The sequence below is a fragment of the Gracilinanus agilis genome, chromosome 4 (genome assembly GCF_016433145.1).
Source record: "Gracilinanus agilis isolate LMUSP501 chromosome 4, AgileGrace, whole genome shotgun sequence".
Taxonomy (NCBI): Eukaryota; Metazoa; Chordata; class Mammalia; order Didelphimorphia; family Didelphidae; genus Gracilinanus; species Gracilinanus agilis.
In genome coordinates this window covers 192,853,448-192,865,403 of record NC_058133.1, presented here as the reverse complement: position 1 = coordinate 192,865,403, position 11,956 = coordinate 192,853,448, and the positions used below count along the sequence as shown (strand labels likewise).

The following is an 11,956-nucleotide window of genomic DNA, read 5'->3' as shown; positions in this document are numbered from 1 at the left end:
CAGCCGGGGAGGGCGAGGGCAAAGTGGCCTCGGGAGAGCGCTCCCAGCGGGAGCTGGACACAGTCACCTTGGAGGGTGAGGGTCTGGGTCCGGGCCGCGCCTGCTGCGGAGGGGCGAGGGGGGCTGGGGGGGGGCGGAGCTGATCCGGGACAGGGCCCTTCCCATAGCCCCTAGGGGTCCCCGCGCCCCGTCTTCAGGACCACTCCAGGATTATTCCCAACCCACCCACCCCCCAGTCATGCCCGCATCTTCTGGGGTCGCTCTACTGCCCCCGCTCCGGGACTGGCTCGACGTGGATGTGACATCTGGCGGGGGTCCCTGCATGCATGCATGCTCGGCAGTGGGACGCCACCCTACTGCTCCTCGCCCTGATGGCTTTGGACAGGCTGGCATATCGAGGACTGTGCTCCACTTCCCCACTTCCTTGTTTCTTTTGCTCCAAGCCCATACTGGCATCAGATCTTTCAGCCCACTGGCACATACACAGACCCATCCATTCACTTGGGTCTTATCCTTGGTTGGAGGTGGTCCTACCCACCACTGCCTTCCTTGCTGCCTTGTTCTCCTTCCTCCCAAAAACCTTCAAGTTCTTGGGTTATCTGTCCCACTGGCCTTATCCTCATTGTGAAAGAAGAGAGCTGTTCTCTGTGTAAATGTTTTACTAACAGGGGTAATCTCTGTAACCTTCACAGTTCTTTAGAGGCCCCTTTTTCAGGAACTCATTTCATATGTAATCCACAGGTCTTGGTATTGAACCAATGTGACAGTTCCTTCATTCAGTTTTATAATCTCTTTTCTCTGGCCAGAAAAGGGGACTGGGAATTTCTTCCTACCCCACCAATCAAAACTATTTTCATAATGTATTAAATATTCTTAGTATTATGAGATTTTACATTTTTAACATGGTGAATGTCAATAGATATGTCTTACAGTAAGTAAACAAAAGCTTCTTGGGAGGGGTCTTTGATAATTTTTAAGCAAATAAAAGAGACCAAAAAGTTTAGGAACCAATGCTCTCCTTTTCCACATGTTAGTAGAAACCTTTGGTCTCACAGAAACACTGAGATTGGTGCATCTCTGCTTCCAATTAGTACATTTGTGGTGGTGGCAGTTTTGAGCTTTTCTAATCATAATAAAATCAGAAATTTTATTCTTTCTAATTACATGATTTTTTATCTAAATTGGACCTGTGGTTCCATAGATGTGAAGAACTTATTTTAATAGGTTCAAGCTTACTATAACTTAAGAGTTCTTAGAGTTGCTCTGGGGACCTGATAGATGAAGTAACTTGGCTTTAGTCATACATTGAGTATCTGTCAGAGGTAGAATTGTTCCAGGATTCGTGCATACATATATGCTTTTTCAAATACTACTTAAGATGGTATAGACAATCCCTGGAGTACCTTTGAGTGACTATTACTGTTGTTATTGCTCCATCAAATGAATCTTTAATTTTTCACTCTTCTGCCCTCTTCTTTTCTTCCTTTATTGCCCTATTTTTATTTTTTTCCTTATCTTCTGGATGTGCTTTAGACATACAAACAAGACATTCATAAACATTACAACCCCAGTAGTCACACTCAGGGCTAACAAGGTTGCTAACCTCTGTTGTAAAAGAAGGTCCCTAGGTAACTTTGCCAAGTACCTGCATTACTGATTAAATACTTTGGCATGAGACAGAAGGGCATACTGGATGTTAGAGTAAGAAAGGACTCTCTTTAATCCTCTGGTCCTCCACAGACATCAAGGAGCATGTGAAGCAATTGGAGAAGGCCGTTTCAGGCAAAGAGCCCCGATTTGTGCTGAGGGCACTCCGGATGTTACCTTCTACTTCACGCCGTCTCAACCCCTATGTTCTCTACAAGGCTGTTATTGGCTTTTTCACCTCCAATAATGTCACCCGTGATTTCTTACTTGCCTTCTTGGAAGAGGTGAGTGGGTCAGACCATCATCAGGAGTATATATTAGACATACTTTCTTTCCTGCAAATCCCCTTGACCAGGTCAACATCCATATCCTCCTTTCATACATGATTTTAACTGTTCCCTAAGACCCCTATTGTCCTGAATATTCAATGTGAGAAGGTGATCCAAAAAGTTCTGTTTGGGCAATTAATGTCCCTGTAACAAGTTCAGTTAGCCAAGGAAACCAGGCTATCAGCCTGATAATCTCCTTTCCTGGCCAGAAAATGGGGCAGGGAATCTCTTCCCACCTTACTAATCTTAACCATTTCCCATTGTTTCCCAATATGTACTTCTTGTATGACTAGGATTATCTTACTGTCCCATAAACATGTCATGCTCATCCTTCTTACCTCTGTTTATACTTTAGGCACCCACCCACAGCATTTCCATCTTCCTTTCTCTTACCCATGTTTAAGGCCTAGCCCAAGTCCTCAACTTCTATCCTGAGTACTCTACTCCTTACTGATCTCCAGCTTCTAAAAGCTTATGATATGATAATACACGTATAACCCAGTTCAGATTGCTTACCATCTAAGAGGGGAGTGAGTGAGACAATTTGGATCTTTTCATTTCAGAAAATGTATGTTGAAGATTGTAATTACGTGTTGTTGGGAAAATAAAATATCTTTGAATTTTTTAAAAAACCTATGATATGCATAATCAACCCTAGGATCTGAAAACCTAGAAAATGTGGTAATATAATAGTGGAAGAACAGAACTTTTTTTTTTTTTTTTTTTTTTTTTTTCCAGAAAAACTGAAAAAGAAGGGGGAAAGCAATTTTCTTAAATTTTAATGAGTCTTAATTTGTCAAATGGGAATTGTTAAACTATATTTTATATATTTGTCTTTAAATCAACATAGTGACTTAGATCTGTGAATAGAATATCAACTGGGCATGTAGTACATACCTCTAATCCCTGATTCTGAGGAAACCAAGACTGGTAAATCATTTATTTGGCAGTCCTGAGTTGAAGTGGTCTGAGACAGTCAGGTGTCCCCACTAATATCAGCATCAATGTGGTGAGCCCCCTGCGAGAGGGCTGTCTTGGGAAAAACAGAGGCCCAGGTCAGAGACAGTGGGTCAGATTTCCTGTACCCATCAGTAGTGGGATAGGGACCATTGCACTTCAGCCTGGCCAAGATAAGGAAACCCATTTTCCTGTTCCCTCCCCCAAAAAAGGCAATTTACTACTGCTGTTTTCCCCAAAAAACTATTGCTTGCTGCTTCATGATTTCAGAAGATCCATATAGTTTATATTTCATATCTGTCTCATATAATTTAGCAGTTAATTGTAAACTCTCTTTTTATACATGAAATTTTTGTTTCCCCAGCTAAATTGTAAGCTTTGGGAACTTAGGAATATGTCTGATGTGGCTAAACTAATGGCATTGAGCATGGTTGATTAATTTAATTGAGTTACTTAATAAGTGGCTCTGATCTCTTCTAGCCCATGGATACAGAAGTAGATTTGCAGTTCCGTCCCAGGACAGGAAAAGCTGCCTCTGCCCCTCTCTTACCTGAAGTGGATGCATATCTCCAGCTTCTCATGGTTATCTTCCTGATGAACAGCAAACGCTACAAGGAGGTATTAAGCAGGGGATGATGATGGTGAATGTGGCCCAATAAACATAATTAGATGAATTGTATTGGCATAAAAGGTTTTGGAACAAACTCTTAAGATTCTTGTAGAATATCCAAATCCGACCTCAGACACTTCCCAGCTGTGTGACCCTGGCCAAGTCACTTGACCCCCATTGCCCACCCTTACCACTCTTCCACCTATAAGCCAATACCAGAAGTTAAAGGTTTAAAAAAAAAATGAAGAAGAAAAAAAGAGTCTTGTAGAATATAGAAAAAACTGGATGTGTTTTCTGTTCCAATTTATTAATCCTCCCATGTTGTTATTTCCTTCACTTTCCAACAAAGGAGGTTCCCTCATTTCCATCCTGAGTAGATGAGATGTCATCATACAAGCACTCCTCAGTCATCCCCTACTTATCAAGGGAAGTAGAATTGGAAACTTAGAATCAAGAGGCAGCTAAGTGGCTCAGTGGATAAAGCCAGGTCTGGAATGGGAGGTCCTGTATTCAAATGTGGCCTCAACATTTCCTAGCCATGTGACCCTGAGCAAATAACTTAGCCCACTTGCCTAACCCTTGCTGTCTTCTGCCTTGGAAATGATACTTAGTATCTATTCTAAGACAGAAGGTAAGGGGTTTTTTAAAAAGAAAGAAAGAAACTTAGAGTCACCCTGTTCAAGATACTACTAAATTCTTCCAGCCACAGTCACTCCTGGGGCACAAGGAACAAGATAGTAGCAGGCAGGTTCTTGGGCCAAGGAAACTGTAGGTGCTGAGTTTAGACTTGTGCATTATATACACCAGATCATCCCCTCCAGTCCCATCCTTTGTACACTCACATACATGCTTCTTTTTGCTCCCTTTCTAGGCACAAAAAGTTTCTGATGACCTCATGCAGAAAATCAGTACACAGAACCGCCGAGCCCTAGACCTGGTGGCAGCAAAGTGTTATTATTACCATGCCCGTGTCTATGAGTTCTTAGACAAACTGGATGTGGTTCGCAGGTACGGAGGGACCTCTGGCCAGGCTGTGAAGAGTCAAGGTCAGGCCATTGATAACGGGACAAGAGACAAAAGGTCTGTGATCTCTACAGCTTTGAGAACTCCCTTCTAAGGCAAATCAGCAGCCTGTGACTTAGGGACCTAGGAAAAGCAAGATTTGAGGTTTGAACCCGGGTCTGCCAACTTCAGGCCCACTCCTCTCTAGACTATTCCATGCTGCCTGCCTTTTAGTTCATTTGAGACCACAGACCATTTGTTATTTATGGATAGACCCATGTGTTGGTGGGGGAAGAGGGTACTGTCAGATACTAAAGGAACAAAACCTCGTAAGAGATCTGAGAAGGTGTGAACTGCTAAGGGGACAAGAGAAATGAATAATTAAGATTGGTCTAGTCTGCGCTCACAGACCCTCTCCCTGCAGCTTCCTGCATGCCCGGTTACGAACAGCCACCCTTAGGCATGATGCAGATGGCCAGGCCACTTTACTTAACCTCCTGTTGCGAAACTACCTGCATTACAGCCTGTATGACCAGGCTGAGAAATTGGTGTCCAAGTCCGTATTCCCTGAGCAAGCCAACAACAATGAGTGGGCAAGGTACCTCTACTACACAGGTGAGCAAAGGGACCCTTACCTTCTCTCCAGAAAATGCTGTGGGATGTGCCACACTGCTCTTTCCCAGGAGAGTGGGCGTTCCCCCAGGGATCTCCCTAGTGTGGATAGGGAAGGGGACAGTACAATTAGGGGCATAGAGGCTCTGAATCAGAGGAGGGCTTGGAATGGTACTGTATGAGTAGTTTATGCTCTCCGTTCTTTTTTCCCTATACACAGGGCGAATCAAAGCCATCCAGCTGGAATACTCTGAGGCCCGAAGAACCATGACCAATGCTTTGCGCAAGGCCCCCCAGCACACAGCTGTTGGCTTCAAACAGACAGTAAGGAACAGCCACTGTCTCACTCTCTTCCCTCTGCTCCCAATTGTCCCCCACATTCTCATTAAGGTTTTAGTAAAAATCTTTCTGTATATAACACTGTACTGAGAGAATTATACAAGGTAGCCTCCCTTTTTTCTAGAAACTTCTTTTTTTTTTTTTTTAATTTATATTTTTTTAAATTTTAGACCCTTAACTTCTGTGTATTGACCCATAGGTGAAAGATTGGTAAGGGTAGGCAATGAGGGTCAAGTGACTTGCCCAGGGTCACACAGCTGGGAAGTGTCTGAGGCCGGATTTGAACCTAGGACCTCCCATCTCTAGGCCTGGCTCTCAATCCACTGAGCTACCCAGCTGCCCCCAGAAACTTACATCTTAAAAGGAATGTTAAGATGCCCTTCCTGATTCATAATCATGGGGAAATGAGCTTGCAGCCATTTGTTCTAGTTGCTCTAATCTAGTCATTGACCAGGGGTGCTTTTGTGGGATGATTGGCCAAATCTGGAGGTGTATACTCTATGACCAGGCTCTGTAATACTACTAACTGACCAGAAAGGGAGTAAATTTGGCCTTGTAAGCCCTTTATTATTTGACAGATATTTAGGATTTATTATGTTCTCAGCATTTTAGGTGATATGAAAGAAGGATTAGACATTGCTTCTACCCTTAGATGGTCCAAATTTGGAGTTAGGAGACCTCTGTTCAGCTCTCAGCTCTGCCAGTAGCTTCTGAGCAAGTTTCAGAACCTTATTTAGATTCATATTCAGTAAAATGAATTTGTTATGGCCTACATCTAGATTGTTATGAAGATCAAATCAGATCACATAATCCCGACTAGTGGGAGTTATGTGGGCAAAGGACTACTACATGCAGAGCAGGCTTTATCAGGGAAGATAGGCCTGGGAGGATGGGTGAAATTCTGACAGCATGAGAGAGAAGTTAGGAAGAACATTTCATATGGAAGGAAAAGTAAATATGAAAGCAACCAGACAGTCTTCAAGACAGAAATTCTAAAATCTTCTTAGAAGCCACAAACAATTACAGAGCTCTAGTTTGTAGCATCCAGTAAACATAAGGGTAAAAGACCATATACTATATAGCCCAAGGAAAACAATCCTGCATTATAGGAAGGGGCTGAAGTTGGGCAAGATTTGTGGCTCCGAGCAGGCCAGGCTTCCCATCAGTCATAAAACCAGCCATTCCCATCCAGGACTTCCATTCAGATAACAGAGGAAGAGAGATTTTTTTAATTAAGTTTTTATTGATATTTCTGTTTCTTACATCACTTTGGCACCCTCTGTGTGTGTGCCTTTCCCAGAGAACCAACCCATATTACAAGTATTTTTTAGAGGGGGTGGGAGGGAGAGCAGCACAACTTAATCAGTAAATTAAAAACATCCAAAAACACATGCAGTACATGAAGGGCTTAGCTGGGTGTCTTCTGTTTTGGGGAGAGATTTGTGGCTGCTTTCTGCTTTGCCGGTCTGTGACCCTGTACTGAAGGAGAAACTTTCTTTCCATTGCCACTGACCTGATAATTTCACAGATAAGCAAAAAGCAACTCAAAACCAACAAACCAACCCCACTGAGGCTTTTTTGAGTGAAATAAAAAAGTTTAATACTCATTTTTTAACTAAAAATGGGGAATATAAATTTTTTTTAATTTTTTAATATGTTAAAGTTCATTTAAAGAAGGCACAAGTAGAATCAGCAGTGAACTTTTCTACCCATTCTGCTCCCTGCTCCTTTATGACACCCCTCTTCCACTCTACCCACACCATTTTCCTTTCTTCCCTTTTACAGATACTCTAAAACTTCAGCTCCTGTCCTTCGACAACCCCCTGTCCCATCCCACACTAATCCCAGGAAACCACATTTATGGCCTTCATATGACCAGTGAAGTCTTAATTTGCCCCTGTTCCCTGGCTAACACCTTCCAGCACAGCCTCTTTGACATCCCCAAACCACCAGCCTACCTGACCTATGCCTAGCACTTAGCAGGCCTTTGACCAACTCTGCAAAACAAAGATTAAGGTCCTGAGTTTTGGGGTCCCTGCCTCTGCTGTGAATGCCTCTCCCATTCTACTGCCAACAGAGGCACCAGTTCCCCCTCTCTGAGCAAGACTGAGGTGCTGAACAAGCTTATAGATAGGAGATGGAAATATAGGCTTTGTACTTAGAGCTTTCATCTTTCTTCAGTGTGGGACAGAAACCTTCTTTGTGACCAGCTGAAATTAAATTAGGAAGTGTGTCCTACCACCTAGATGGGGGATGCCAAGGTTCTTAAAATTTGCTACGAAAGCAGGGCTCTACAAGCCCAAAGTGTTTATCAGTTGAAAATTTTGCCATTCCTTTCTCAGGTACACAAGCTGCTCATTGTGGTGGAGCTGCTGCTGGGGGAGATCCCAGATCGACTCCAGTTTCGCCAGCCTTCACTCAAGCGCTCCCTCATGCCCTACTTCCTTCTGACCCAAGGTAGGGCTGGGCTCCCTCACTCCCCTGAGATTCCCACCCTGGCTCGCCTCTCCCCTCCCCCATACCAACATTTCTTGTCTCCTCACAGCTGTCAGGACAGGAAATCTAGCCAAGTTCAACCTGGTCCTGGATCAGTTTGGAGAAAAGTTTCAGGCAGATGGGACTTACACCCTGATCATACGACTGCGACACAATGTAATTAAAACAGGTATGGATCAAGGTTTGGGGCTTTGGGGAAAGAACTTCTTTAAAGCTGAGTCTTCAAAGGGTGTGTGTTTGGGAGAGAGCTGTGGCTCATGGTACCCCCTCCTCCCACTCCAGGTGTACGAATGATCAGCCTTTCCTACTCCCGAATCTCCCTGGCTGACATTGCCCAGAAGCTGCAGCTGGACAGCCCAGAGGATGCAGAGTTCATTGTTGCCAAGGTGGGAATGAGTCAGAGATCAAACTTGCTCAACTCATTGTCTTTCTAAAGTCCAGGGGACATCTGGGAATTAGGGGACAGGGAGGAAAGGAGAATAGTCTTTTACCATTGTCTGTGCTTCTTGGGAAGAAACTGCAGTACTTATTTCAACATAGTCAAGTGGGTTCTCTCACTTAACGGCCAAACATAGAAAAAGATGAGGGAATGTTGTGGGAACATGAAACCAGAAGGAGATGGGGGCTGGAAGGGTCTTTTCTGATGATCCCTTTTTGTTCTCCTTGCTGTGGGCTGTATAGGCCATCCGGGATGGTGTCATAGAGGCTAGCATCAACCATGAAAAGGGATATGTCCAGTCCAAGGAGATGATCGACATTTATTCTACCCGAGAGCCTCAGTTGGCCTTCCACCAACGCATCTCCTTCTGCCTAGACATCCACAATATGTCTGTCAAGGTGAGCATCCTGAAGTTGGCAGTGGGAACTGATGCTGGGAAGCCAGCAGTCTTTATGAAGTATTTGATTGTCAGGTACTTTCAGCGTGGTTGATGCTCCCTAAGCCCAGCTAAGCTCTTAGCTAGTGCAACTCATTTCATTTTAGTTAAACTAAGTAAGACCCACAGAGCCTAAATGCTTTGCTTGAAGTAACACTTAGTTGTAACAGTAAGAATTTAGCTACGTGCAGGGCATTGAAGGTAAAAATACAAAGGTGAAACTGCCCTCTGGGAGCTCACCTTCTACTTCACCAGAAGTAGAATTCAAGCCTCCAAACATCCTGTCCCAAGTATCTCACACTATAAGGATGTCAGTCTTTCTGCTTCACTTAAACGCTGCATTTTAAAGACACAAAGTCTGTAAACTTGGTCTGTTAATCTCTGACTATTTCTCTTCTCTCTCTCACCCCCCACCCCTTTTGCTTTAGGCCATGAGGTTCCCTCCCAAATCTTACAACAAGGACCTCGAGTCTGCAGAGGTAAGTGCTTACATCTTTGAGAAAACCTTGCCTTGCAGCAGGGAGAAGAGTCAGGTGTTGGGGAGCCACTCTCGGGGAGCATTTTTGTTATTGGTTGGGAGAAGAAGGGGTGGTTGCACACAGCCCCAGACCTTGATCCCTTGACTCCTTCTCTTCAGGAGCGGCGGGAGCGAGAGCAGCAGGATCTGGAGTTTGCTAAGGAGATGGCCGAAGATGACGATGACAGCTTCCCTTAAACGGGGCGGCTGGGGAGGGGTAGGGGTGAGTGGGGCTGGCTCTGTGTCTCCCCCCTCTGGGGCCCCCTTTTCCGGAGAGCCTCCTCCCCCACAGTGTCTCACAGACTGTGCATGTGCAGGGGTGGGGGACGGGGATTGACCCCCACCCGACCACAGGGCCTCTCTCCAGCCGTTGGCTCGGCAGATGGAGGGCAGGCAGGCAGGCAGGCTCCCCAGGGCAGGGTCCTGGCCAGCAGGATAGGAGGGGGCAGCCCCATGTTCTCCTCTGGGGAGAGGGGGTATAGGGGTGGGACACGTTGGGTTGTATGTTTTTTGAAGCTTCAATTATGACTTTTAAACAATAAAAAGTTCTCCAAAGCTCTATGTCAATTGATTGTCATGCACTTATCCAGGGATTTTTGCCCCTGTAGGAAATGTGAGAGCCCAAACTTTTTTTTTTTTTTTAAAGAATGGATACCAAGTATTTCTATAGCAGAAGAGGGGTAAGGACTAGGAAGTGGGGGTTAAGTGATTTGTTCAGAGTCTTACAGCTAGGAAGTGTCTGAGATCAGATTTGAATCCAGGACCTGACTATCCACTGGACCACCCAGCTGCCCCACACCCAGTATCTCTTGAGGGGAAAGAAAATGGAATGGAGAATAAAGCAAAATAAAGTGGGCAAGGCTGGCAGAATTGGGAAGGGAGAGATTCTGGTTTGGAAACCAAATAAGAAAAGGGAGAAATGAAGCCTCCAGGTGTGTGCAGTCACTGGGGGTTTGTGTCAGCAGCAGTGATCCAGTATTTTTGAGGTAGCTCTTTTTGAATCCCAAAGGTCAAACTGACCTGGAAAGCTCCATTCTGGTCCTCTCAGGAACTCCCAAGAATCAAAGAAACACCTTGCTATCCCAGGGATCCCCAGGATTCCTGACACAAAGAAGCATACCACACATTATTATACAAGAAACCTCTGGTCCAGCCTAACTGATGATTTTCCCAAAGCCCACCTTTCATAGGCTTGCCTCTGCCTATGGAGTGTTCTCTTCAGGGATTTATATCCTTCCCTGGCCACCTTAGTCCAGCCCTTATATCATCTGTCCCACTTATTTGGTACCAAGATCCTGTCTTATGGCCAAATTAACTTCATGGTTGAACATCTCTCCCTGAATACCCTATACAGTCTGTGAAGTCATGAATGAATTTGGCTACAAATGAATTCAAGTATTCTTAAGAACTACCTGTATGGCCACCATCTACAATTCCTCCTTTCTGATCCTTGGTGATCTAGCCAAAATGCTACTCCCTCCCCACTCCATACCACCTGTTCCCAGGCCTAGGATAGCACCAGCACCCTCTCCATGAAGCTCTTCTCAACCCCGTGAGCTACCAGGAGCCCCTGCTTAAATGATATCACATCTACCTCTTGTATTTATTCTCTTTTTTTCTGTGTATGCTTAATATATGGCTATATCTCTTCCTCTATTAGAACAACAGTTCTTTGTGAGTAAAGCCTGTTTCATTCATTGTATTTATATCACCGTTCCCTGGCCCCTCCTAAGCACTTAATAAATTTTAAATTTATTGTAGAGGTAGCTGCTGGACCCTGGTATTCCAAGAGGAGCATTACTCTTTATTACTTGTTAAATTATTACTTCATTAGATTGTTGTTTAATATTAATAAATGATGCCATAAATTATATAATAATATAAACATGCCAAATATATTATTATATAATATAAATACATTGTTATTTATTAAATTATTGCTTTATTAAATACTACCTTTATTACACACCTCTTGTGCTAAGCAATAGATATGGCTTTGTTCTCTGTTGCTGAAATAGTTTTCCAAGGTCAGACCTTTTTCTTTTGCTCATTTTGGGGGGCGGCAAGATTTTAATGAATATTAAAACCTATTTAAAAATTAAAAGCCTTTATGTTGAAGGTCAGCTCCATTTCTGGGATGGAGGAAGTACTGTCCCTGGGTTCCCCCCAAGGAACCAAGTGCACTGGATTCAGCTGCCGGTTCCCCTTGGGTGTGCTTGCACTGGACCAACTCCTCACACTCCCTCACACTGCCAATTCCAGTGTTCTCACCCCATCGACAGAGGTCCTTGCTGCTGTCCATCTATGCTTTTAGCCATCTGGCTAAAACCCTTCTTTACTTTATTGTTGGTCTGCTGCTCCAGAATTTGTTTTGAGGCTGTGTGTGTGTGTGTGTGTGTGTGTGTGTGTGTGTGTGTGTACACTAGGTAATTTGGAGTGGGTTTGGGAGAACTCAGAACATTCCTTACTCCGCCATCTTAGCTACCCAAGAGACCTTGCTCTCAAGTAGCTCACAATCAAAATTCCTTCTTGAAATCTGTAATAAGAGAACAGTCACAGATCTAGAGCTTCA

The 11,956-nt window shown here is 44.1% G+C and overlaps 1 protein-coding gene across 1 annotated transcript in view; it reads left to right on the top strand.

Annotated features, from left to right (window-relative positions):
• Positions 1-9,945, top strand: part of PSMD3 (proteasome 26S subunit, non-ATPase 3) — a 17,587-nt gene extending 7,642 nt beyond the window's left edge. The window contains exons 2-13 of the mRNA XM_044675103.1: positions 4-75; positions 1,741-1,931; positions 3,414-3,551; positions 4,415-4,551; positions 4,970-5,160; positions 5,378-5,481; positions 7,839-7,953; positions 8,042-8,161; positions 8,275-8,378; positions 8,674-8,829; positions 9,296-9,346; positions 9,505-9,945. Coding sequence (XP_044531038.1) covers positions 4-75; positions 1,741-1,931; positions 3,414-3,551; positions 4,415-4,551; positions 4,970-5,160; positions 5,378-5,481; positions 7,839-7,953; positions 8,042-8,161; positions 8,275-8,378; positions 8,674-8,829; positions 9,296-9,346; positions 9,505-9,582 — 1,457 coding nt within the window. The 3' untranslated portion in view covers positions 9,583-9,945. The remainder of the gene's footprint in view (positions 1-3; positions 76-1,740; positions 1,932-3,413; positions 3,552-4,414; positions 4,552-4,969; positions 5,161-5,377; positions 5,482-7,838; positions 7,954-8,041; positions 8,162-8,274; positions 8,379-8,673; positions 8,830-9,295; positions 9,347-9,504) is intronic.
• The last annotated feature ends 2,011 nt before the right edge of the window (positions 9,946-11,956 follow it).